Source organism: Acyrthosiphon pisum, chromosome A3, assembly GCF_005508785.2.
Source record: "Acyrthosiphon pisum isolate AL4f chromosome A3, pea_aphid_22Mar2018_4r6ur, whole genome shotgun sequence".
Lineage (NCBI taxonomy): Eukaryota > Metazoa > Arthropoda > Insecta > Hemiptera > Aphididae > Acyrthosiphon > Acyrthosiphon pisum.
Window position 1 is genome coordinate 9,797,091 of NC_042496.1, and position 22,328 is coordinate 9,819,418.

Sequence of the window (22,328 nt, forward strand, 5' to 3'; positions counted from 1 at the left end):
CAGAAATCTCCGTCATTGATGCTAAATGTATATGAATAGTCAATAGGTGTGAACGAAAAACACAAATTCCAAAATTCCAGATGACCTGTTATAATATATTTCGGGGGTACCTTTAGTAAAATTATGTACGTGTAGATACGTAGAATTATATACGTATATTAATGTATTATATAATATTATGACTATATGTCATTATTATAGTCACAACCACGAGCCCACAAAACTGGATGAAAATCTTTTTTTCAGATATTTGATTAATGATGATAACAATCCCAACTATTTCAATGAAGAATTTTTAAACTTCCACACTATTTAACCTCTTCCAATGTTTAAAATATATGTGTTGGAAATTTCAATTCAATTTACTTCTGAAAAATCATTACTTAAATATAAAATTATTTTCCAACCGGGTTTGAATTAAATTATTGATACATTTAAACAATTTCTAAACATGTTTTAAAAATCTCGCCAAATACTTCAAATTATATTAAAATCTCCAGTTAATGCTGAAATAAATGAAAGATTTTTTTCATCACTTAAAAGAATAAATCTAAAATCAATCAATGTAAGATGTTATCTTAGATCTTAGAATCTCAAGAACTGTAGGTTTTTTAACTGTAGAAAATGAAAACGCTAACAAAATAAACTTGAAAGATAAACAATAAATGGATTTTCTAAAATGATAAGGAGAAGGTGTAATTGAAAATAGCACCTATGGTATTCTAATTCAATTTTACCTTCTTTTTAAATAATATTATCAGCTTATAATATTAATTTACAATATAAGATATTGCTATAATTGGAATTATATTTTTTTTAATAATAAATTTAGTTATAAGTATTAGTGAAATTTTATAATTATTAATAAAAAATATATTGTATTGGATAAATGTACCTAATAAATTAATATATAATTATTTTAGATTAATGTACACCAAAAGGTGAAAAAAAAGTTATAAATTAACTAGGTAACTTAAAATTTTGACGCTGAATAAAATATATGTATTTAGTATTTAACATGATGAAAAAAAAGTGCCATTACAATAAAAAAAATTGGCGTGCTTAAGTTTTGGCACAGCTATTAAAAATCTCAAATGGCACCACTGCTCTAAAATGGTTATTTTCTGAATAATAACCAAATTGATTTTGTTAAAAATGGGTGTGGCAAAGTCGTAACGTTTTTCGCGATTTTTTATTTGTATTTATAATTTTTGGTGTATGATAGTCGATAGCAAAGTGCAAAGTGCAAAGTGCAAAGTGCATATACAATAGTCAATAATTATATACACAATTTTTAATTATACAACTATCGAAAAATAGGTTTTAATTTTTATGAAAAAATAGTTTATAACATACAGTAAAGACTATACAAAAAAAAAAGTACCTGATAAACAATTATATTTCTGGTGTCGAGTTCAATATATAAATAATACTAATAGCTGAAATAATAATGACAGTTCCTCTGGTACCTATACTAGATAAAATAATATGAATATTATAAGTACGATTCAAAAATGATATATATACATTATACATTATACCTATGCCGACTGACATTTAAATATAATATAATTGTCATATAATTGTATAATTGTATATATACATATTAATAGTAATTTTTAAGATAAATTAAGTACGCTGTAATCTATATATTTATACAGCCATATATCCTATTAGTTATTACTTATTTTATTTAAAAATAACTTTTTTCATAACGTTTTATAGGTATATATTATGTTCTAGAACGTACTGCGTGTCCGTCATATGGTTGGACAGAGGAGACCAAGTAGATCATGTTCAATATTGATATGGGGTGGCTTTCTATTGCTTTACGCCGCGCTAACCGCAATCATAGATTGTACTCAGAGCAATGGGACAAGCACGACAGCTATTCCATTGTCGTCCAGTGTCAAGCAATCTTCATCCGCAGACCTACTGACCACGGATGATATTTACGCGTCTGGAGACGGCCAAACAATTCTTCCGACACAATCGTTACTTCAAAATGAAAACCAAACTATGGAAAGCATTTCGGTATCTATATTTATTATTACGATAATATTACAGTTGTTAGGTAGGTATTTAAAAGTTAAAAATGTACATTTTTTTACCACTTTGACATATTTTAATTTGTATAGTTTATTTAGTATAAGATAAATTAAATGCATATTAATAATTTATACTAAAATATAATACACTAATTTAGGCTATACCTAATATACAGTTATGATTTGGCTTATAAAAAATCAATTTAATGTATATATATATTTTTTAATTTTATCAATATATTATGTAGGTACTGTATTATGATAATTGGATACGTATGACATACATTATGACTAAATACCATTTATAAATGGTTCTGTTTCTGTAGATAAATCAATTATAAATACTCAAATACCAATATAATACCATAAATTGTAATGGGTGACTGTTTGTCGTTCTAATTACTTTTTTAATTACAGTGAAATACCCATATTGGTGTTTACACGCTTGAATACCACTAAAAATTGTTTCCAACTAAAATTCACAATGCATAATATCCTTTAAAGAATAAAAAATACATTAGATACGATAATATTTAAGTGCTGAGAAACTAAAAGTAATAGAAAATACATTTTATAACATAATTTAAGTAATATACTATTTCCCATTTAAATATAAATAACAATATTATATAAGAAATACGTACAACCTACTTAAATAAATATTTTTATTTTTTACCATCGAGGCAGATAAATAATAAACATTGGTACACATCTTGCTTTATACCATCACGATCATAAATCATAATATAAAAGATAAATCTACAACACTATTAGTTTTTTTTTTAATGTATAGATGTATACGGTATAATTTTTATGTTAATACAATTAATATATTATGCTAACTCAATTTTCCCAATTTTTTTGTAGAACTAAAAATATTAAAGTTTGAATCACAGTTCTTATTATTATGTCTTTTTCCACATAAATGAAATCGGGATAATTTCTTATTCGAATAGAATTAAAACATGTGCATATAATAATTTTTTACTAAGTAAGTACCTACACTTGGTTTTTCCTGTGTTTTCCTTGAGTAGATAAGTCCTTTCACAATTTTAAGTTTTTTGCTATAGTCTTATTTAATGTTTACCGATCGAAATGACATTAAAACAATAAAACCAAAAACAACACTTTTAGATACCTAATGATTCTTTTAATAATGAACACTGATTATTAATTCAAAAATAACGAACTTTTATTGATATTTTCTTTTTAGAAAATTAAAAATACACGCAGTTCTAACATTTGAAACTGGCTTAACTTTATTCACCCTTATACTTGTTAAAGTAACCATCGTTTATAAACTTTTTATAAATAAATGGCAATTTATAAAAATATAAAAATTAAAAATATATCTTTTCATTATAAATGTATATACTATACCTATATACAAGGTCTTTCAAATGTCGTGTACCAAAATTGGTAATGATTATATATAATGGTATTTTTACGTGATCCCCATCTGTATTTTTGTCACACAAATTTGAGAAGACCCTGTAATCATTTTTTTGTCACGCCTGCACCGAAAGTTTAGTTTTCGATTACGGTTGAAGCGTTGGAAAGCGATCTTTTTCCGCCCAGTGGGCGGTAAACTGGAAATCCCCAAAAGTGCTAGGCGTGCATATCACCCTGTACAACCAGACACTGAAATCTATATCAAATTCCTTACAAAACACAAACTCTATTGCATAGATCCCTGTAGCCTGCATTACCTTTTATGTGATGGTGTAATCGATGAACTCAGAGGCGTGGTATGTGTGGCTCGTGTGGGAAGGCAGTGTCAGTCTTGGGCGAAATGCGGCCCTCACCTGCAGCTCGTTCCGCTCACTTCCCGCCCTTGCCAGTTGCCACACAATATATACTATTACATAAATATATCGTAAAATTAGAATTTTATTTTATATAATAAATTGTAATCTCATATTTCCATATTTGATTAAAATTAGATAAAAAATTAATTTCCAGGTTCTAAATACAGCAAACACAACAACAATTATTACCGACGAAGCGGCTGAGAAATGCACTCCACCAGCAATAAAACAGTTCCCCAGGCCTTTTATGAGACCCTCGGTGAGACGACGAGGAGGAATATTAATCCACATAATTATATGTATTTATAGCTTCTTAGGATTAGCAATCGTATGTGATCACTATTTTGTAAAGTCATTGGATAGAATTTGTGAAGGTAAATATAATTATATCAGTGTTCCCTACATCTAATACAGTGAAATCTCCCCCATCGGACACCAAATGGCCAACATTTTTTTTTTGAACAAACTATAAACTTTCTACAAACTGATTTATTTGAATAGCAGACACCTCCGAATAGGGGACAAAATTTCAGAGACCGATAGTGTCCAATATTTTGAGGTTTCGCTGTATAATATAATATATACATATATACATAATGCATTTATACTCCATAATTAGATTTAAATTAATGCCCTGCTTCATATTTATAAACTCAATTTCTAGTAAGACTGGAGAAAGAACATTTTAAGACTTTATGTTATTACTTAACATTATGCATCATTATTATGATGTACCTACCAGCTATCGTAATTTTTCAATATTAAACTAAAACAAAGTGTGATTAAAGATACTAAACATTTAAAAGTTAATTAATTGAATATATTTTAATTGATAACGGTAATTATTTTCAAATTTCAATTTTTTTTTTTTTAGAACTTAAAGTAAGCCCTGATGTAGCGGGTGCAACATTTATGGCGGCTGGTAGCTCTGCACCTGAATTGGCTACCGTTGTCATTGGTGTATTTCTAGCCAAAGACGATATAGGTGTTAGCGGAGTCATCGGATCTGCCGTTTTCAATATCATGTTTGTCATAGCCGTCTGTGGCTTAGCATCTACAACCGTGACTTACCTCAACTGGTGGCCGCTTTGCAGGGATTCATTTTTCTACACCATAAGCATACTCATCATGCTGTTAGCCATCTATAACGAAACTATATCATGGTATACCTACATAGTTTTAACCTATAAACCTATACTTGTATTTGGTTAAAACACACAGTTCATAATATTTATAATTTACATTTATCTAACACTATAGGATCGAAAGTTCTATGTTGCTTCTGGCGTATGTCGTATATTGTGTGGCGCTGTATTACAACTTGTACCTGGAAGCATGGGCCAATACGTGGAACTTACCTTTTCCACCAAGAAATCACGGACAAGTTATTGAATACTCATTGACTATTTTGTACACGATACTGAATTGGAACTATATAATATAATATTTTATATTACAGATAAACGAATTGTTTGCGGATCAACAAACATCAGATATCAAAGAAGGCCAAGAACAAATTCAATTGACTGGTACTAAAAGTCCGACGGGGTATGATACTACTGGATCAACAGGCATAGACCAACAAGAACAAAACCAACAGCAGAAAAATCAACAAATACAACAAAATCCAGATTATTATATACCAAAAGTGTACCATGAAGCTGATGAGGTATGTGTATAATAAATCTTATACCTATATATATATATATATATATATATATATATATATATATAGGTAAATTTTAAGTATTTGAAAAATTACATAAATATTTTATCATAAATGTATCTAGTTGTGTCCACCTTAGGTATAACTTACAGTTATGTACTTATGTATAATAGACGAAATCATTTAATTATTAAATATTTTACTATTATACATGACGTAATAATATTTTAGATGATACCTATACATAAGTCATAAATACATATGACTTTCAAAGGTTGAATATTTATAAATATACGAATAAATAATTTAGAACTATTTAAAAATAATAAAATTGGATAATATATTTTATTGTTGCTTATTATAACTTAGGTAAATCCCTTGCTTAAGCCGGAAAATGGAAATATTTTACATGTTATTCAATGGGCCGTTATGTATCCAATTTATTTTACTTGTTATTATACAATGCCGGACTGTCGAAAAGAAAATTTCAAAAACTGGTATGGATTAACATTTGTTATATCTATGCTATGGATTTCTGTGTATTCTTATATTATGGTCTGGATGATCACAGTAATTGGTAAGTTCTACTGAAAATAATAAAATGTGTATTGTAAATTATTTTATTGAAACGTACCTACTCGTATATTAAATTAAATTAAACTCACTACAGGTAATACACTTGGGATACCAGATACAGTCATGGGACTAACGTTTGTTGCAGCTGGAGTAAGTGTGCCAGACGCTCTATCAAGTCTTTCAGTAGTTAAAGAAGGTAAGGTTTCAAAATATGTAAAAGTATCTAAATAAAATATAATTTACAAACTTCGAACGTGATGTTATAAAGACATAATAATTATCAATAAGACATATTTTTTATTTTTCAAATACTAATATTCTTTTTAATGAGATACTAGTGTAAATACACCGTATTAATATAGTGCTTAGTTTTACCATGTAACAGTGGTTTAATAGTCCGGCACACAATTCTTAGATACATCCAAGGTCTTTAATATTAATTTTAAGTTCATTTTTTAATTCATCAGCCTGTCTTTTATAGGTTTAATCGGAAATATAGATTTCCTATTTTGTGTTTAATTAATATAAATTATACATATTATTATACTTATAAGTATAGTATAGTATAGGTACTCATTGATTATAATAGGTATTTATGCATAGTAAGTTTATTTTTTTGAAAATATGCTTATAATTTACACAGTTACGGAATAAAAAAAATAAATTTCTAAATTGAACCTAGGTATATTATATATATATATATATATATATATATATATCTATATCTATAAGAGGTTTGAAAATTAAAACTAGTTTTAAAATTAAAAGCCAAATAAAGTATAATATTTATTTTTTTTTCGGATAGTAAATTGCTTTTAACGTATAAAAAATACATGTTTCTTCAGCCACTAGTAAAGTATTAACATATAAATGTACGTATGTAGGTACCTATAATTAAATAACAAAAGTTATTATTCTTTATAATTATATGCTTCGTAAATCAAGCTTCATAAATTCATAATCATATTGCCAAATTTAATTTCAGGTTACGGTGACATGGCTGTATCTAACGCAATTGGAAGTAACGTGTTTGACATATTAGTATGTCTAGGACTTCCGTGGTTTTTGCAAACTGCTGTATTTAATCCCGGGAGCACAGTAAAAGTGTACAGTAAAGGTAAGAAAAATATTCCATTAACATTTTTGACATTATCAAAACTAATTATTGATAATTGTTGGTATTTAATATTTATAATTTTGTTATTTATTAGAATCATTAGACATATTTTAGGTAGGTATACGTTTTAACGTTTAGATCTGTCTTTCTTTATAGTTTATCTATTTTTATACCTATTATTTGTATGAGTTTAATTTTATAGTTACACCCCGCTTGCATATTATATGCATACCATGTATACATATCAGCATATCGTGTAACTTACTATGATATAATTTTGTTATTATTGTTACAGGTTTAACTTATTGCACATTAACTCTTCTATCGACCGTAGTATTTTTATTGGTGGCAACGCACATGAATGGATGGAAGTTGGATAGAAAATTCGGAGCTGTCCTTATGTTGTGGTATTTGATTTTCATCGCAATAGCTAGTTTATACGAGATGAATGGTACTATGAATCCACCCAGCTGCTTGACCGACTATTAATGTTATATAAAATATTTAAACAATAGGTTACGTTTGATTTATTAATTCATTTTGGTTTTAAATAAGTTTGTTTTGTATTTTTCGTTCAAAATAACGTTATTCTCCTGTCGTGCCTGACAGTTCAGCATCCTGTGATTTTTTTGTATAAGTAATATATTATAAAGAAAATATATAATATTAGGTATAATACATTAAGCTATTATACTTAAATTGCGTATATGCGTTTTCTGGGATTAATGCTGATATTATCTGGAATAATTATTTTTAATTGGACATATTAGAAAACTTATGCCAATGATGTTATCTTTTGATAATATGCTGTCTTCATATTTTTTAGTTTTATTTTTTCGTGTTGGACCATAAGTTAAATAAAAGTTATGTTATTATAAATCGCACAATTTAGATTAGTTATAAATGTATAATATATTGTTCTATTACATTTTATAGGGTATGGAACCACGTTTTGCTTTCCAATTTGAAATTTTTGGTTTTCTGTAGGTACAATTTTCAAAGTTGTATCAATTGAAATTATGGCATAATTTAAACAACATTTCGTAATTAGGTACTAACATGTTATGTTAGTTGAAAATAATAATATTTATTATTATTATATCTCCAATTATTAATAATATACCTAGGTAAATATAGTTAACATTTTTTAATGTTATTACTTTATTATTATTTTGTTATTAAACATTTTTTTTTATTATTGTTTTATTAAAAGGTCTGAATATTATTAATATAAATATTTGCAATAAAATAATATATTTAGAAAACAATTATGATTACCTACTCTAAACTTAAGTGTTAATGCAATTTATTTAACTTCAATAATATCATTAAATAGTATTAAATAATTTATTTGATACTATTATAATCGAGACAATAATTAGTTTCATAAGTCATATATTATTAAATTTGTATAGATAGTTAATTTTAAGACAATGTTATTAAACTTTTAGCTTGTTTACGTCATATAAATTATACTTATATAATATGAGTACCGTATCATATATAACACTATAATAACTTATAAGTAATTTTTAAACTATAAATTCCATCATATATATATTACCTACCCTTTGGCCTTTACCATATTATATTCTGCTTAATTAATATTCTTCATACCATTATGCTTTTATAATATACCTAATACCTATCCTTGTTGACTATAATTAAAAAATTTCCGAATTTTTTTTTTTATGCATAAGCAGTAAATTGGATTTGTAACTCTAAATTGTTACTTAGTTTTTATTTAATGCTATAATATTTTACTAGTTATACAATAATTATGTTATCATCTTCTATTTTTTAAGTTAGTTACATGACTTATCACTTACCTATATCTATAAAACCTATTTAGTATTTACCTATATGGTTATACACTTATACAATATTCTATATATATACTCGAACATTAAATGTATTATTATTTTCGAACTAACATTAAAACATTATTGCCTATTGGTAATGATAATTAGACGATACTATATTAGTTTATTAAAACTAATAGAAAGCACAAATACCTATACCTATACAACAATTAACAATTGAACTAATTTTTAATTACTTAATAAATGTTTATAATGCAATAGGTATCCCACGACCACGAGTATATCGATATGTTAACTACTTTTATGCGTGTTTGAAGTTATCTTAAATTAATTATTATATGTTAATAATGTAAAAAATTTTAAAATTTACTATACTATATTACAATTATATATTAATATATAAATATATATACTGATTTCAGTTAGTCATGTACTATTGTTACACAGTTAAATCCATTTATTTATATCGAAAAAACATTTAAGTAAATATACTGCGTATGTTCATTTTCTTTGACATCCTACAGTCATCTAAACTATAGTAAATAGATGTATAATATAATATATAATATATATCTTAACCTTCCTAACCTAATACCCATAGACGGCACTTGCAGGCTGTAATTGTTGGGGGGAGGCAACTGCCTCTCCGTTCCCAGTGCCCACCACCATCACCCATAGGATAAATCGTCAATAGCATATATGTTAATACCTACGGATTACAACTTACAAGTAATAAACTACTTAACTATGCCATCTTAAATAACCGAAATTTACCTATCATATTATGTTCATATTATGTATCCCTTTATTTATCTATCGGTGTATAAAATATGTTTTGTTAGTTTGTAGTTTTGTACTTTATAGTATTAGAAATGCTACTGTTTAAGTGCATAACATATAAATATATAATACCTGCAGAATCATATTAGTTATATCTACATGACTACATCTCATATTCTTATCATCGTTGTCAATTTTTTTTTTCCAGTGTAGGTATAATACATTACCTAATACCTATAGTAGTTAAATTTTTGTTGACTCTAAAATTCCAACAAAAAAATCAAACTCAATTATTAAAAGAAACCTATAAATTTAAATATAATATAGATTTTAAAAAATGTCACGTACATGTTATGTACAGTATAAACTATAAAGTGTATGAATAATAAATTGAACACCCTGAAAAACTGTCCAACTCAGAATTTATTACATGTTTTAAATTACCTATTCAACATTTTAAGTTTTTATACCGATTTACTTTCATCAAATGGTATATCTTAATTGAAACACATCTCATCTCCATTGACGGTATTTATGCCAAAAATTAAAATATGAATGTGCTACCTAAATATGAATTCAGATTTTTTTCAAAATAAGTATGTTGTCATATTTATATATAGTTCTTTTTCATATTTTATAATATTAATATTTAATATGAACAGACTGATGACCACAATGTAGAGCGTGTGTTAGCCCCATATATATGTTATATTTACAATTTAAATACACAAATAGTACCCCTAAACCTGGCTAAAAGAAATCTTGGTTATTCATCTGGTTTAGTGACTTAACCTTTTACAACGTTCGTGGACCGTAGTTTATATAATATATAACTTAAAATGCGAATCCTTATAGTTTTATATCTAAGCATAATATATTTTATTTTCGACTTTCGTAGCAGGGCAATTTTGTACTTTGAATTTTAATACTTATAGATACACATTAGTTCTAAATACAAGATAAGCTAACAATACACAAGTACACAACCACTTACGTCAAACAATCATAATACCAATAGTTAAATATAAAATAAAAATTGTATATTTATTTTAGTCGTGATACATTAAGAAAATATTAAAATTTTAGATTTAATAAATGATTGAATAATTTACTGGATGAAACTTCTTTTCTCAGTAAACATTATTTATTAATAATATACTAAAATTCAGCAGGTATATTTCAGAAATTCCTTGGTGAAAATGTACGTTGTCACTTGTCTTTCAAAAAATGAATGTGTTGCGGAGTGGACTGTAAGTTTCCTATACTGGTTACTTCGGATACTCAGGTTGATTAGACGACTATTTTAATTAATAATTTATAAGCAATTGCGCAAATAGAGTATAAAATACTTTTATTTTTTCTATACTAATGCGGAGCCGACATGTCACGCTCGCTCTTTTTCGACGACGACTAAATTATATACAAAATTGATCGAGGGCACCCGTCGGCCTCACTAGCCGATAACAATATTATCATTGCGATTATTCCTCTATAGTCGATAACATTTCCCCCGATACGCGACAGAATGAATTTAAAAAATGATATCGATAAAAATTTGTAAGAATAGTTTTTTTCAAAAATGTTGTTTCGTAAAGCTTTAAAAGTACGTAAAAAAATATTTTCAAAAACTAATAGTTTTTGAAATAATAATGAGTGTTTTGCGTTAAATTAATCAACTGATAATATAATCATAATAATATACTCCATAGTACCTATTAACTATTAACAAACAAATTACTGCGTGCATGTGCCTATATATATTTTTCTTAAAACGGCCCATCTTGGATGGCAAGAATTTTGTCAGAATTTTGTACCTACTACGTAGGTGTTTTTGATGCAAAGAATTCATCAGTGAAGGTCTCAACTTTGAAAAAATTCGTGTTTTTGAGTTATCTTCAAAATTAGAAGCATAACTCTGTCACCTTGGCAATCACTATTATTTTAATTTTTCTCGAATACAAGTGTAAAATACTTGGCTGTTTTCAAAAAAAAATTATAAATAGAAAAAAAAATAGTATCAATAAAATTATTTTATTAAATAATTACTGAAGCAAAACACGGTATGTTGTGAACAAACAAAATAATTTTTTTTTTAATGTAATTATTTTCTTAATTTAATCCTATTAAAATGTAACATTAAATTATAATTTTAAGTTTTAAAATTGACAAACAAATTACAAATATATCATTTTTAAAATAAACTGAACCCTATCTAATAAGGTTGGTCACCCAATGGTCGGTACTATAATATAACATTATTAAATATTAATTAAACATTTAAACGATTTAAATCATAGGCAAAACTTGTATAGAGAAATAGAGAATAGTAGGTATTTATACTAAATTATGTATAATATTACTATCTATCTATCTATTATCATTGATTAAATACACATTGTATAATTTATCAATGCTATTATCTGTAGTAAATTGTTCATGTGCAGTTGTATGCATCATATATATTTTATGATTTGATAGGATTTTAATTAAAATTGTTATATGTGTATTTAATATTTATATTATATTTTACAATTTCAATATTTATTATTAGTATTTCTGTAATCTGTATAATAACTATTCAAGATATAGACATTTTTTTTTTATCAAATTCCATGTTACTTAATTTTACGAAGAATAGAATTGCAAAGCTAATTGACTGTTTTCATTGTGGATGGTTAATATTAAACAATATTTTATATATTTCCAGTTAATATAAATGACGTGTATATTCCTAAAATGCCCACAGCAAAAAGAAACGTTACAAAGAAATAATAATATGTTGTTTTAATATTTCAGAATAAATAGTTACAAATATTTAGGTCAATTTTTAATGAATACCTTAACCTAACATAATCATGGTCCATGGATGATTAATCATTAATGATTATCTTATGATGACAGAATAGAAAATCATTTATTAAAGGGAAATATTACATGGACATTTTATTACAGGTATAAGCTGGTATAAGTGTGTGGTTACCTGTTGTTATGCAATGTTCAATGTAAAAACCAAATATTTATTTTGTTATATAATATTTTTTTGTTCAATTATATTAAATATTAAAATTAATTATTATGTACATAGGTACTCATAATACCTAATTATCAAACCAAAAAATAACCGCAACTTAATATATTATGATATTTGAGCATATTCTCGTATTTTTAGTATTTTTTTTTTAAAGAAGGTAGGTGGGTTACTATCATGGGCGCAACTAGGGGGGGCTTGGGAGTGCTTAGCACTCCCAATATCAAAATTAGCACTCCCAAATTTTCTGTACCGGTTTTTACAATATCGGTAACAGTAACACTTCTGATTTTATAAATAATAAATTATTGACTGGTAAAATTGATAAATTATTAAAATATTGTTAGGTTAGTTAAATATTGTTAATCTCTAATGGTCAATGGAAACATCAAATGCGTTTATTAAAATGGGTTTATTACATGTTAAAATGTACCGTGTACACAATACGTAGAATCAGTAGGTTTTATTTTAATACATTTTTCCTAGATTCCCCACTAACGCTCAATAACCATTATTAATTGTATCGTTAAATATTATAATGCCAGCAGTATGTAGATATCTGATAACGTCGCCACTTGCCCCGTACATAGGTGAGACGAGAAGAGAGCGAAGAGTGTACTGTCGGCGTAATACAATAAACTAATAATAGAATACAATTTAATAAGACGTTATCGATTTCGGATTTAAAAATTATTTATGTCTTGTAAATAATATTTCCATTTGGGTACAATAATACGGGCCGTCATTATATAGTTATTCACATTTGGCTGCGTGTTGCGAGTATATTTTATACTCTAGCCTCATTATGTATTGAAAGAGACATTACAAATAACATTGATAATGAAAAAATTCTAAATAAGTTTGCATTAACTAAAAATAGAAAAATAAATTTATTATAATATGAGCATTATTATTTAATAAATTTATATTGTGATATGCTGAATTGATATTTTATGTTAGATTATTTAATGATTGTATAAAAACATTAAATTTGTATGTACCTACATAAAATAATTTTGCCAAAAAAAAAGGGGGGGGGGGGTTTCGTGTTGTGCTTTAGATTTTAGCACTCCCATACATTTTACCCTAGTTGCGCCCATGGTTACTATATAAATTATAATAATGATTAGACGTTCAGTATTTTTATAAGAATTAGAATATAAATATATAATTAATAAACCTAATATCACACGTCAATGAACTTTTTAGTTAACATATTAAACTAATTAATTTTGCTAATTGGGTGTATAGTAGATACAAATACAAATAAAAAAGATTTCCGCCTAGGTAGGTGTATAAATAAAACTAATAATTTTATTGGCTGATCAGTTTTTTGCAGCTACGTAAGCATCTTTAAATTAATAATTACGAGTTCAGCAAAGCCAAACAATATATAAATACTTAGGTTCGATATTGACAAAAAAAAAAAAGAGATTGATAAAGAAATAGCATAAATAATTATGTCAGGAAACAAATGCTTCTATAGAGTAAGTGTAGACCCGTGAGTCATGGACAAGACTAGGTATTAGAATTTATATGATTTTTTTGGTTTCATTTACGGTTTTTAAAATTATAGAATAAAAGTTTTGATTACTGTTCTTTTCATTCAACATCACTATTGTCATCCAAAACTATTTTTCTTAAATTATAAACTATAGGCAGGGAAATAATCATGACTACGGGTATTGACTAACTGACGGGCTAATGACAATTGACAATATTAATTATTCATATATTTTTATTTTGGTAACTGTTCATAAGTTATAGTTTATGGTTTTCTGATACCTATTGATTAACCAAATTTAATGAATCAACTAGGTATTATTATGATTTACTACAGTACTACCTAAATATATAAAATAGTTAAACAAATTCCAAAAAAAAAAAAAAAACAAAAAATTACCTATCAACAAAATATCGGTATTGGTTTCGGTTTAGGTTTAGGTTCCTAAGAAAATCGAAAAACGGATTCAGCGAGGATCCAGTTCCAATATTTTCAAAAAGTTTCGTTCAAATACTGGTATTTTTAATTTCAGTTCCAAGCACTGAATCACTGCTAATGATGAGTTACCTACGACGATTTTTGGGTCGTGGTAGGTATCTATCGATAGAAATGAGTAAATAATTATAAATTACACTAATACGCTCAGTAATCACTTAAGATGCGGAGATGTAGAAGACAGATTAGAGGAAACTGATGGTTTTTAAAAGAAAAATCTCAAGGAAGATTTTTGGACCAGTAAGGGATGAAGAAATGGTGGAGTGGAAGCGTTAAAGCGTGGCATATCCCCCCTTTGGCTTATTTTCGTCATATAAAATATATGACAGAGCAATGATAGTATATTTAGTATTTACTGATACCTAGGTATATATAACGTGGTCGGAGAATAGTGAAAAATGTCATATTATGCCCCTCCCCCTTATAAAAAAGCTGAGTATGCCTCTGGACACTTTACAAAAAATACGCATAATATATTATGTACCTACCTATTTTCAAATTATTACACGATAATATTGTGTTAATATTAGTTTTTCATAATGCGGAAGACGAGGTAACTAGTTTTATGACATGATTATTATTATTTTTTTATTTTTTTATTATAAAAGACACTAATATACTACTACGATAACTTAACAATTGATTACCTATTATTTATTATGTGCAATAAACATAATAATTGCACACCCCCCGAGCGCCGCTTCTTCGACAATAACATAATTTACTAGGTGGCAAAGGTATACAACAAGGTATACATACAAGTATACAACATTGTCTGTATTTATAATATTACAAATTTTACAGTATAAACGGCAATCGAGTCGATGCATAAACGCTGTGTACGACTCGTGTCTCGTTAGTGTCGTTTATAATGCTCAATAAAATCATTCCTATTGCAATTTAATAGATAATTCGTAATATTATCGCGATATAGCTACGTTAGGATAAAAAGAAGAAAAATGACTCAAATGTGAAATGACTCATGAGTAAAATTACTATAATAGTATACTTATTGACCACATGAAGACTATGTTGTTATTATTATTATTGTTGTTTTGATTGCATATATTAAATATTTGCATATTACAAATTATAATAATACTAGCTGCCCGACCTTCCTCCGGAAGAAATTATTTTTTTATCATTTAATTTAAAAACATATGATTATTTTTTGGCTATACAAATAATATAATATAATTACATATTGTAGTTATTGTTATTGCTAATTTCTGAAAATTATATATCCTACATATTAAATTCAACCACAGCAGCATGGTAAATTTTATTCTTTTTATTATAGAATAGAGATAAGGTAGAAAAAATGTAACAATAAATTATTCGTTCAATGAATAATATATATTTTAAATGGAAAAATGCAAGTGCAAACAAATAAATAAATAGTCAATAATAATAATAATAATAATAATAATAATAAATATAATAAATATATGTACAAACAAACTTACAAACCGGTTCCTTCGTCTCCAAAATTAAGTTAGATTCTTATATATATATATATATATATATAGATTATTATTATTGCACAAATTGTCTAATATAATTTCTAGCATATTACTATAGTCTATATTAGCATCACAGAATAAAAGTATAAATGTTACTATGTTAGCATTAATTAGAATCAGCGTTTTTGAGATCCGTCCCTCCCCAGACGTCTTGTAACTTGTACATAGACAAGTATGGGATTAAAGATTTCCTAAGCGGCCGGACCTGGCTGCACTGCGACCTCTGAAAATAGTATCTTATTATTATTGTTGACTGTTGTTGATAAGTGGGAGTAATAGTGATAATAGAAGTCCTCTTATATCAAAAGGAAGTGGCAATGGTAAAAAATAAAATCGTGATAGTTTTTTTTTTTAATAACGTTTAGTTAATTATCGCTCGCTCATCTGTTCCGTCCGCTCATGTGTAGGTTCGGCACGTCGCATGTGAAAATATAATAGAATTCTTTTATAATATTTCAACTATTTAATATTTATTAATAACAACATTTTCGTTTTCTACGGTTATTGTTCGACTACTGTGTTAAGTTTTCACCGTTTTATATTGATAGTATCAGCATATCTATACTCGTAATTTTTTACTACACTGGTGTAAAATTTAACAACGTACTGAGCTTGATGAATGTTCATCGGCGATATGCTCACCACAAAAGATCATCATTGTATACTGCTTATTGTCAAAGTGCTAGTTATCATATTCTTAACATTAGCCCATATTCAATGCGTTTGCTGTGAGTACTTTAAAATATATATTAATTGTATCCATCATGATATATCTTATTAGATCTAGGTATAATAGGTATACTAAATGGTAGGTACCTAATTTATAGGTATTTAATTTTAATTTTAATTTTGATTTTATGATATCGCTAGTCGTAATCAAACTCAATGTAGGTGCTCAAATCGTCTTATTAAATAGTGTTTGTTATTACTATTTTAAATTAGACCATATTGTTGATTGAATCATATTACATTTAACAAATATATCATAAGCTTTTCTTATTAAATAAAAAATTATAATGTCGGTACTTGTTATTATGCTATTTTTAGCATATTATCTTAAATCTGATGGTAAAGATATATCATGTAGATTTATTTAACAAGATGTACAGTCTACTGAATTGAGTGCATAGTTAAATTTATCATTTTATTCAATGGGGGATAATTTTTTATGGCTAGTCAGTGTATAATTTTTTTTCTTTGAATTACAATGTTGAAGACATATAATTTACTAATGTGTTATTTAAGTTCAGAAATTACTACCATTAGTAGGTATTATTGGCATATTGCCATCGATAGCTAAATACATATGTGCTATAGACTATATTCATCTTCGTGATTTTTTTTTTTATTGTCTACTCCGTTTAAACAATAGTTTTATGCATAATATCCATGTTCTAATAATATTTGCTGTTTTTAACTAGTAAACATAAGTCTTGTACTTTTTTTATTCAAATTTCCAACTGGTATTCTGAGACAATTTAATCGAGTACACATTTTTATATTATAATTGGCATGACAAAATATATCTATTCTATATAATCTATTTTGTCATGATAATTGGTTTCTAAAATTGAAGATTATATTTTTTTTCTAATAGCATTCATCCCTGAATTATTATTGATATGAAGATCACATTGGGTGATGGGCGATTATTAACATGGGAGGGGGGAGGAATACATGGAGGTCTTAAGCCCCCTAAGAGGCTTTTAAGCCTCTCCCTAAAAGTCTAATCTGTGTACAATACTTATAATATTATTTTATAGATTTGTAAGGTTATAACATTAAATTAAACTTATTATCACTTAGGTACCTATCTATTATTTATTTATTTACTTAATTTTCATTTATATAGCTATACATTTGGGGCCAGCATTTAGGCAGTAAGTTGAAGGTTAAAGCCTAATTAATTTCAATGATGGGTAAAAATGATACCATTCTTTATCTGTGTGGGTACTAAAGACCTGTAAGGGCCGGGCCAGGTCCTCAGAAAACCGTCGTGGCCTGTAGTGACATAGGACTGGGGTGGGCCTTTAAAATAAAATTAAAATAAAGGGCCGGGCTAAAATCGATGGACCGGACCGGGCCGAAAATTTACGGCCCTTGTAGGTCTATAGTAGGTACCTAACTAAAAAAAAAAAAGTTTTATAAGTACAATTCTAGAAAAGATCCTCATAAGCCAGATCATAAGCTTATATTGAGGTTTCTATTAACTAGATCTAAGTATAAGATAATGCATTACAATGTATTGCAGTACTTAATAATTAACTGGCATCAAATTTTTATTTGCCAGCCCCCAAGCAGGTGGTGGTTTTTAAAAAAATGTTTGGGAATATTTTAGATTGAAATGTACTTGGTGAATGGTGAGGCCTAACCTAGCTATACATTATTATTTATACACCATATTGTATAATTGTTGTCTACTTGTATGCAAATAAATGTTTATTTTTTGCCAATTATTGTAATAAGCTGATGTTAACCATGTCCTATATGTCACATGATAAAATCAAGGCTAAAATTGTCTTCTCTGAACCTAGCATATTATATTATATATAACAGACATTTGTATTTTCAATCGATGCTCCCTACACAAACCAGGCGTAAATCCTTGAGGAATTCCAAGAGAGGGGGGGATGCTAAAATATTTTGCACATACATAATTCTCCTCATCTCACTTTTTTTGAGTTTTTTCCCACTAATAGGTATATCAAACACGTGAAGTAACATAATATTTTCTGCTATATTTATATTTATATTTGACTTTATACCTTTTTATTATATAATTTGTGTTTATAATACCTAGGTAATTGTTTTATGTTTTGATGACTATGATGACTACCTACCTAATAAAGTTAAAACATTTTTACACATATTAAATATACAGTTCAATCTTCGGTTCAGTCCCTACAGATTATAGATTGATAGTTTTTATAAATAATAAGTGATGCGTAGGTATAAATGTAGGATGGACTGGGCCGGCAGGATACTGGGAAATTTTGTGGTGGGCAGCTGCTCAAAAATAATTTGTTATTATTATATATTTACAATAAAATCAGTATAAATATAAATTATAAATGTATTTTTATTTAGCATTTTTTTGTGTTAATAACATTTTATAAGAACTTAGCTTAACAATTCCTTCAAAATAAAAAAACACAAAACAACAATTGATAATAACTGTTGAAGTTTTTTATTTTAAAATATTAAATAGCATCTGATTAACCAGTGCTATAATGAAAAACAAAACATAAATAATCTGACATTTATTATACCAATTGATTAATATATCCACGTCTAGTCAGCGAGTAAGTATAATAATATTAGGTACCTAATATATTGTATTTACAGAATAAAAAATATAATATTAATATATATAATAGTAAAATATAATATTATTTATGGGTTAATAGGCTGATAACTATAAGTACAGATTCATACGGCCAATATAACGTTTTTAACTAATAAAAGTGAATTTATTTACTTGTTTTTTATTTTATTGTAGTGTGTTGTTTGGTTATTTTGTAATTTTTACTTCACTATTGGTTGTTTAAAATGGAAACTTAAAGAAAGGGTGGCGCCGAGAAAATTAGAGAGAGAGAAAAAGTTAGAACAGTTTAAAGATCGACCTATGTTTTTCATCAGTTATGACTCAATTATAGAGTAGGTAACAGAAAATAAGTAATACATTATATTCTGTACTTACTACTGGAGTTTGGATAATTATTAATTACTTAAGAGGATGTCAGCGCACTATTCGTCTTCTCTCTCTGGCCCAAGCGCAACATAGACAAAACGCATTTACGCAAAATCATTTTTTCTATGCGTTTAAGTAATCTTAGAGTAAAGTCAACTATTACAAAAAAAATAGAGAACAATAATTTTGAGGGAATGACTTATCGATTTTATATTTTATTATTATTTGACTTGGTATTCCACTTTCAAAATAAATAAAAAAATGTTGTAAATTTAAATGATGTTTAAATTGTTTTGAGACAATATTTAGACAAATTGATATGTCATTCCCTCAAAAGTATTATTCTCTATCTTTTTTGTGATGGGTGACTTTACTCTATGATTACTTAAACACATAGAAAAAATGAGTTTACGTAAATGCATTTTGCCTATGTTGCGTGTGAGCTAGAGAAAACAAATAGCGCGCTGACAGCCTCTTAACACATTGAATCTTAAGTTGTTTCCTGAATAAATTGAAGATGAGTAGAGGAATAGAAGATGTAACCATCATTTGTTAAAACATTGGTACCAAATTTAAGTTTTTACATTTTGTAATGACAAAATGTCATGGGTTGGTCAAAATATAGATTTCCTGGGCCGAATAGATGCCCCAGTTTGCCCCAGCCCCCCGTATAAATGTGAGTAAAAATATCAACATATTTTAATAGTTATTACGCATAATATTTTATTACACCTTAATGATTGATACAATGATACATATATATATATATATATATATATACATATATACGAGCATATATATGATTACATATAACCTACCACCTCTGTTGTAAAACAAATTTTTCTATTATATTCAAACTCTATAGAACTAATATTTTCCCTTTATATTTAATTATATATACCTATAATGTTATCTACCAGAAAAAATGCCAAAAGTCATTAATGCAAATTTCTAATAAAAGAAGACAATGGTAATAAAATTAAGCATCTAATACCATGTATTACCCTGGTATTTTTTTTGTGTGTCGGTTGTTTACTGTTCAGTTTTTAAGCATTTATTGTTACACAGTAAACTACTATGAGTTCTGAAACTTAGATTTACATAATCCAGTAGATGAACCATAAGCACATCTATTAGTTGTACATTGTGCTTACAGTGACATATCTTAAAATGTGATCTAGAAATGCTGTTATAAGCTGTTGCTTTCCGTAAGGATCACTTCTCCTTTCTATTTTGTTTTAGTCACAGCCATTTCAATATCAAGATGTTTCTGCTTGCTGCATGAGTTGATTTCTGTCTTGGTAACAGGGGTAACTTATGTTTCAAAAATACTTTTTCTGTACCTATCCCCCATTCCCCCATCTATCTTCTCAACACCGTTAGACTTCTACTAATTTTAGTGCAATATTTTTTTTCTTTCTCAGACACACGAGCAAAATAGAAAAAACTTTTGAGTAATCTTAGAGTAGAATCTAGGGTTTAACATATCGGTTTTATATTTTAGTATTAAATATTTGACTTTATATATACTTGTCTTAACAAAATATTTTCGTAGATTTAAATGGATTTTATATTTTTTGAGACAATATTTAAATAAATCGATATGTCATTGTCATACGCATACACTCAAAAATATTAATGTCTATAATTTTTACAATGAGTAATTCTACTCTAAGATATATTATATTACTTTTAAAACATAAAAATTTATGTGGATTTAGGCTAAACTTTTTTTTTAATTCTCGTAGGAAAAACTGATAAGGGACTAGTATTAATTTTCAAACTTTAAGTATACATTTTAAACCACAAAATAGTTTACAAATTAATGAACCAAATTATTTTGAAATTATTTCATAATATTGTCTATTAAATTCTAATGTATAAATATTCTGTAAAATGTCAAGTCTCTTTTGTTATTTATGTTTAGGTTACAACAAAAAAACAAAATTGGTTTTGCTTAAAATTCACGTTTTTTCTTAATTTTAGATTCTGAGTGGAACGATGAATGTATTGATTTTACAATGATGTGTGTTTTTTTTTTATTTATTTTTTTGTTTTTTTTTGTGTCTGTCATCACCTTTTAGGACAGTAAAAGTGCTTGGATTTTCTTCAACAGTACCTTTTCTGATAGGAAAGTGAATCTAGTTGGTACTTTGGGGGGGTCAAAAGTATTTTTCCAATAGTTTTCAAAAGCGCCGTGAAAAACAAAAGAAAAATTAAGGAAAACGGGAAATTTTTACGCAAATTCTGTTTTCGAGAAAATTGATTT

General features: G+C 27.0%; 2 protein-coding genes across 3 annotated transcripts in view; both read left to right on the top strand.

The window, feature by feature from the left end:
* LOC100166734 (probable sodium/potassium/calcium exchanger CG1090) overlaps nt 1-9,970 on the top strand; it is a 13,977-nt gene extending 4,007 nt beyond the window's left edge. Inside the window, exons 2-10 of one of the 2 annotated variants that reach the window (XM_001943418.5) lie at nt 1,726-2,034; nt 4,011-4,230; nt 4,731-5,019; nt 5,117-5,240; nt 5,316-5,525; nt 5,892-6,099; nt 6,193-6,294; nt 7,084-7,215; nt 7,511-9,970. In XM_001943418.5, coding sequence (XP_001943453.2) covers nt 1,765-2,034; nt 4,011-4,230; nt 4,731-5,019; nt 5,117-5,240; nt 5,316-5,525; nt 5,892-6,099; nt 6,193-6,294; nt 7,084-7,215; nt 7,511-7,704 — 1,749 coding nt within the window. In that variant the 5' untranslated portion in view covers nt 1,726-1,764 and the 3' untranslated portion in view covers nt 7,705-9,970. The remainder of the gene's footprint in view (nt 1-1,725; nt 2,035-4,010; nt 4,231-4,730; nt 5,020-5,116; nt 5,241-5,315; nt 5,526-5,891; nt 6,100-6,192; nt 6,295-7,083; nt 7,216-7,510) is intronic. The other variant, XM_003243815.4, reaches the window with a different exon arrangement.
* Nucleotides 9,971-16,720: 6,750 nt separating this feature from the next.
* The window catches only part of LOC100166889 (disintegrin and metalloproteinase domain-containing protein 12), a 28,177-nt gene continuing 22,569 nt past the window's right edge, over nt 16,721-22,328 (top strand). The window contains exon 1 of the mRNA XM_001952651.5: nt 16,721-17,096. Coding sequence (XP_001952686.2) covers nt 16,988-17,096 — 109 coding nt within the window. The 5' untranslated portion in view covers nt 16,721-16,987. The remainder of the gene's footprint in view (nt 17,097-22,328) is intronic.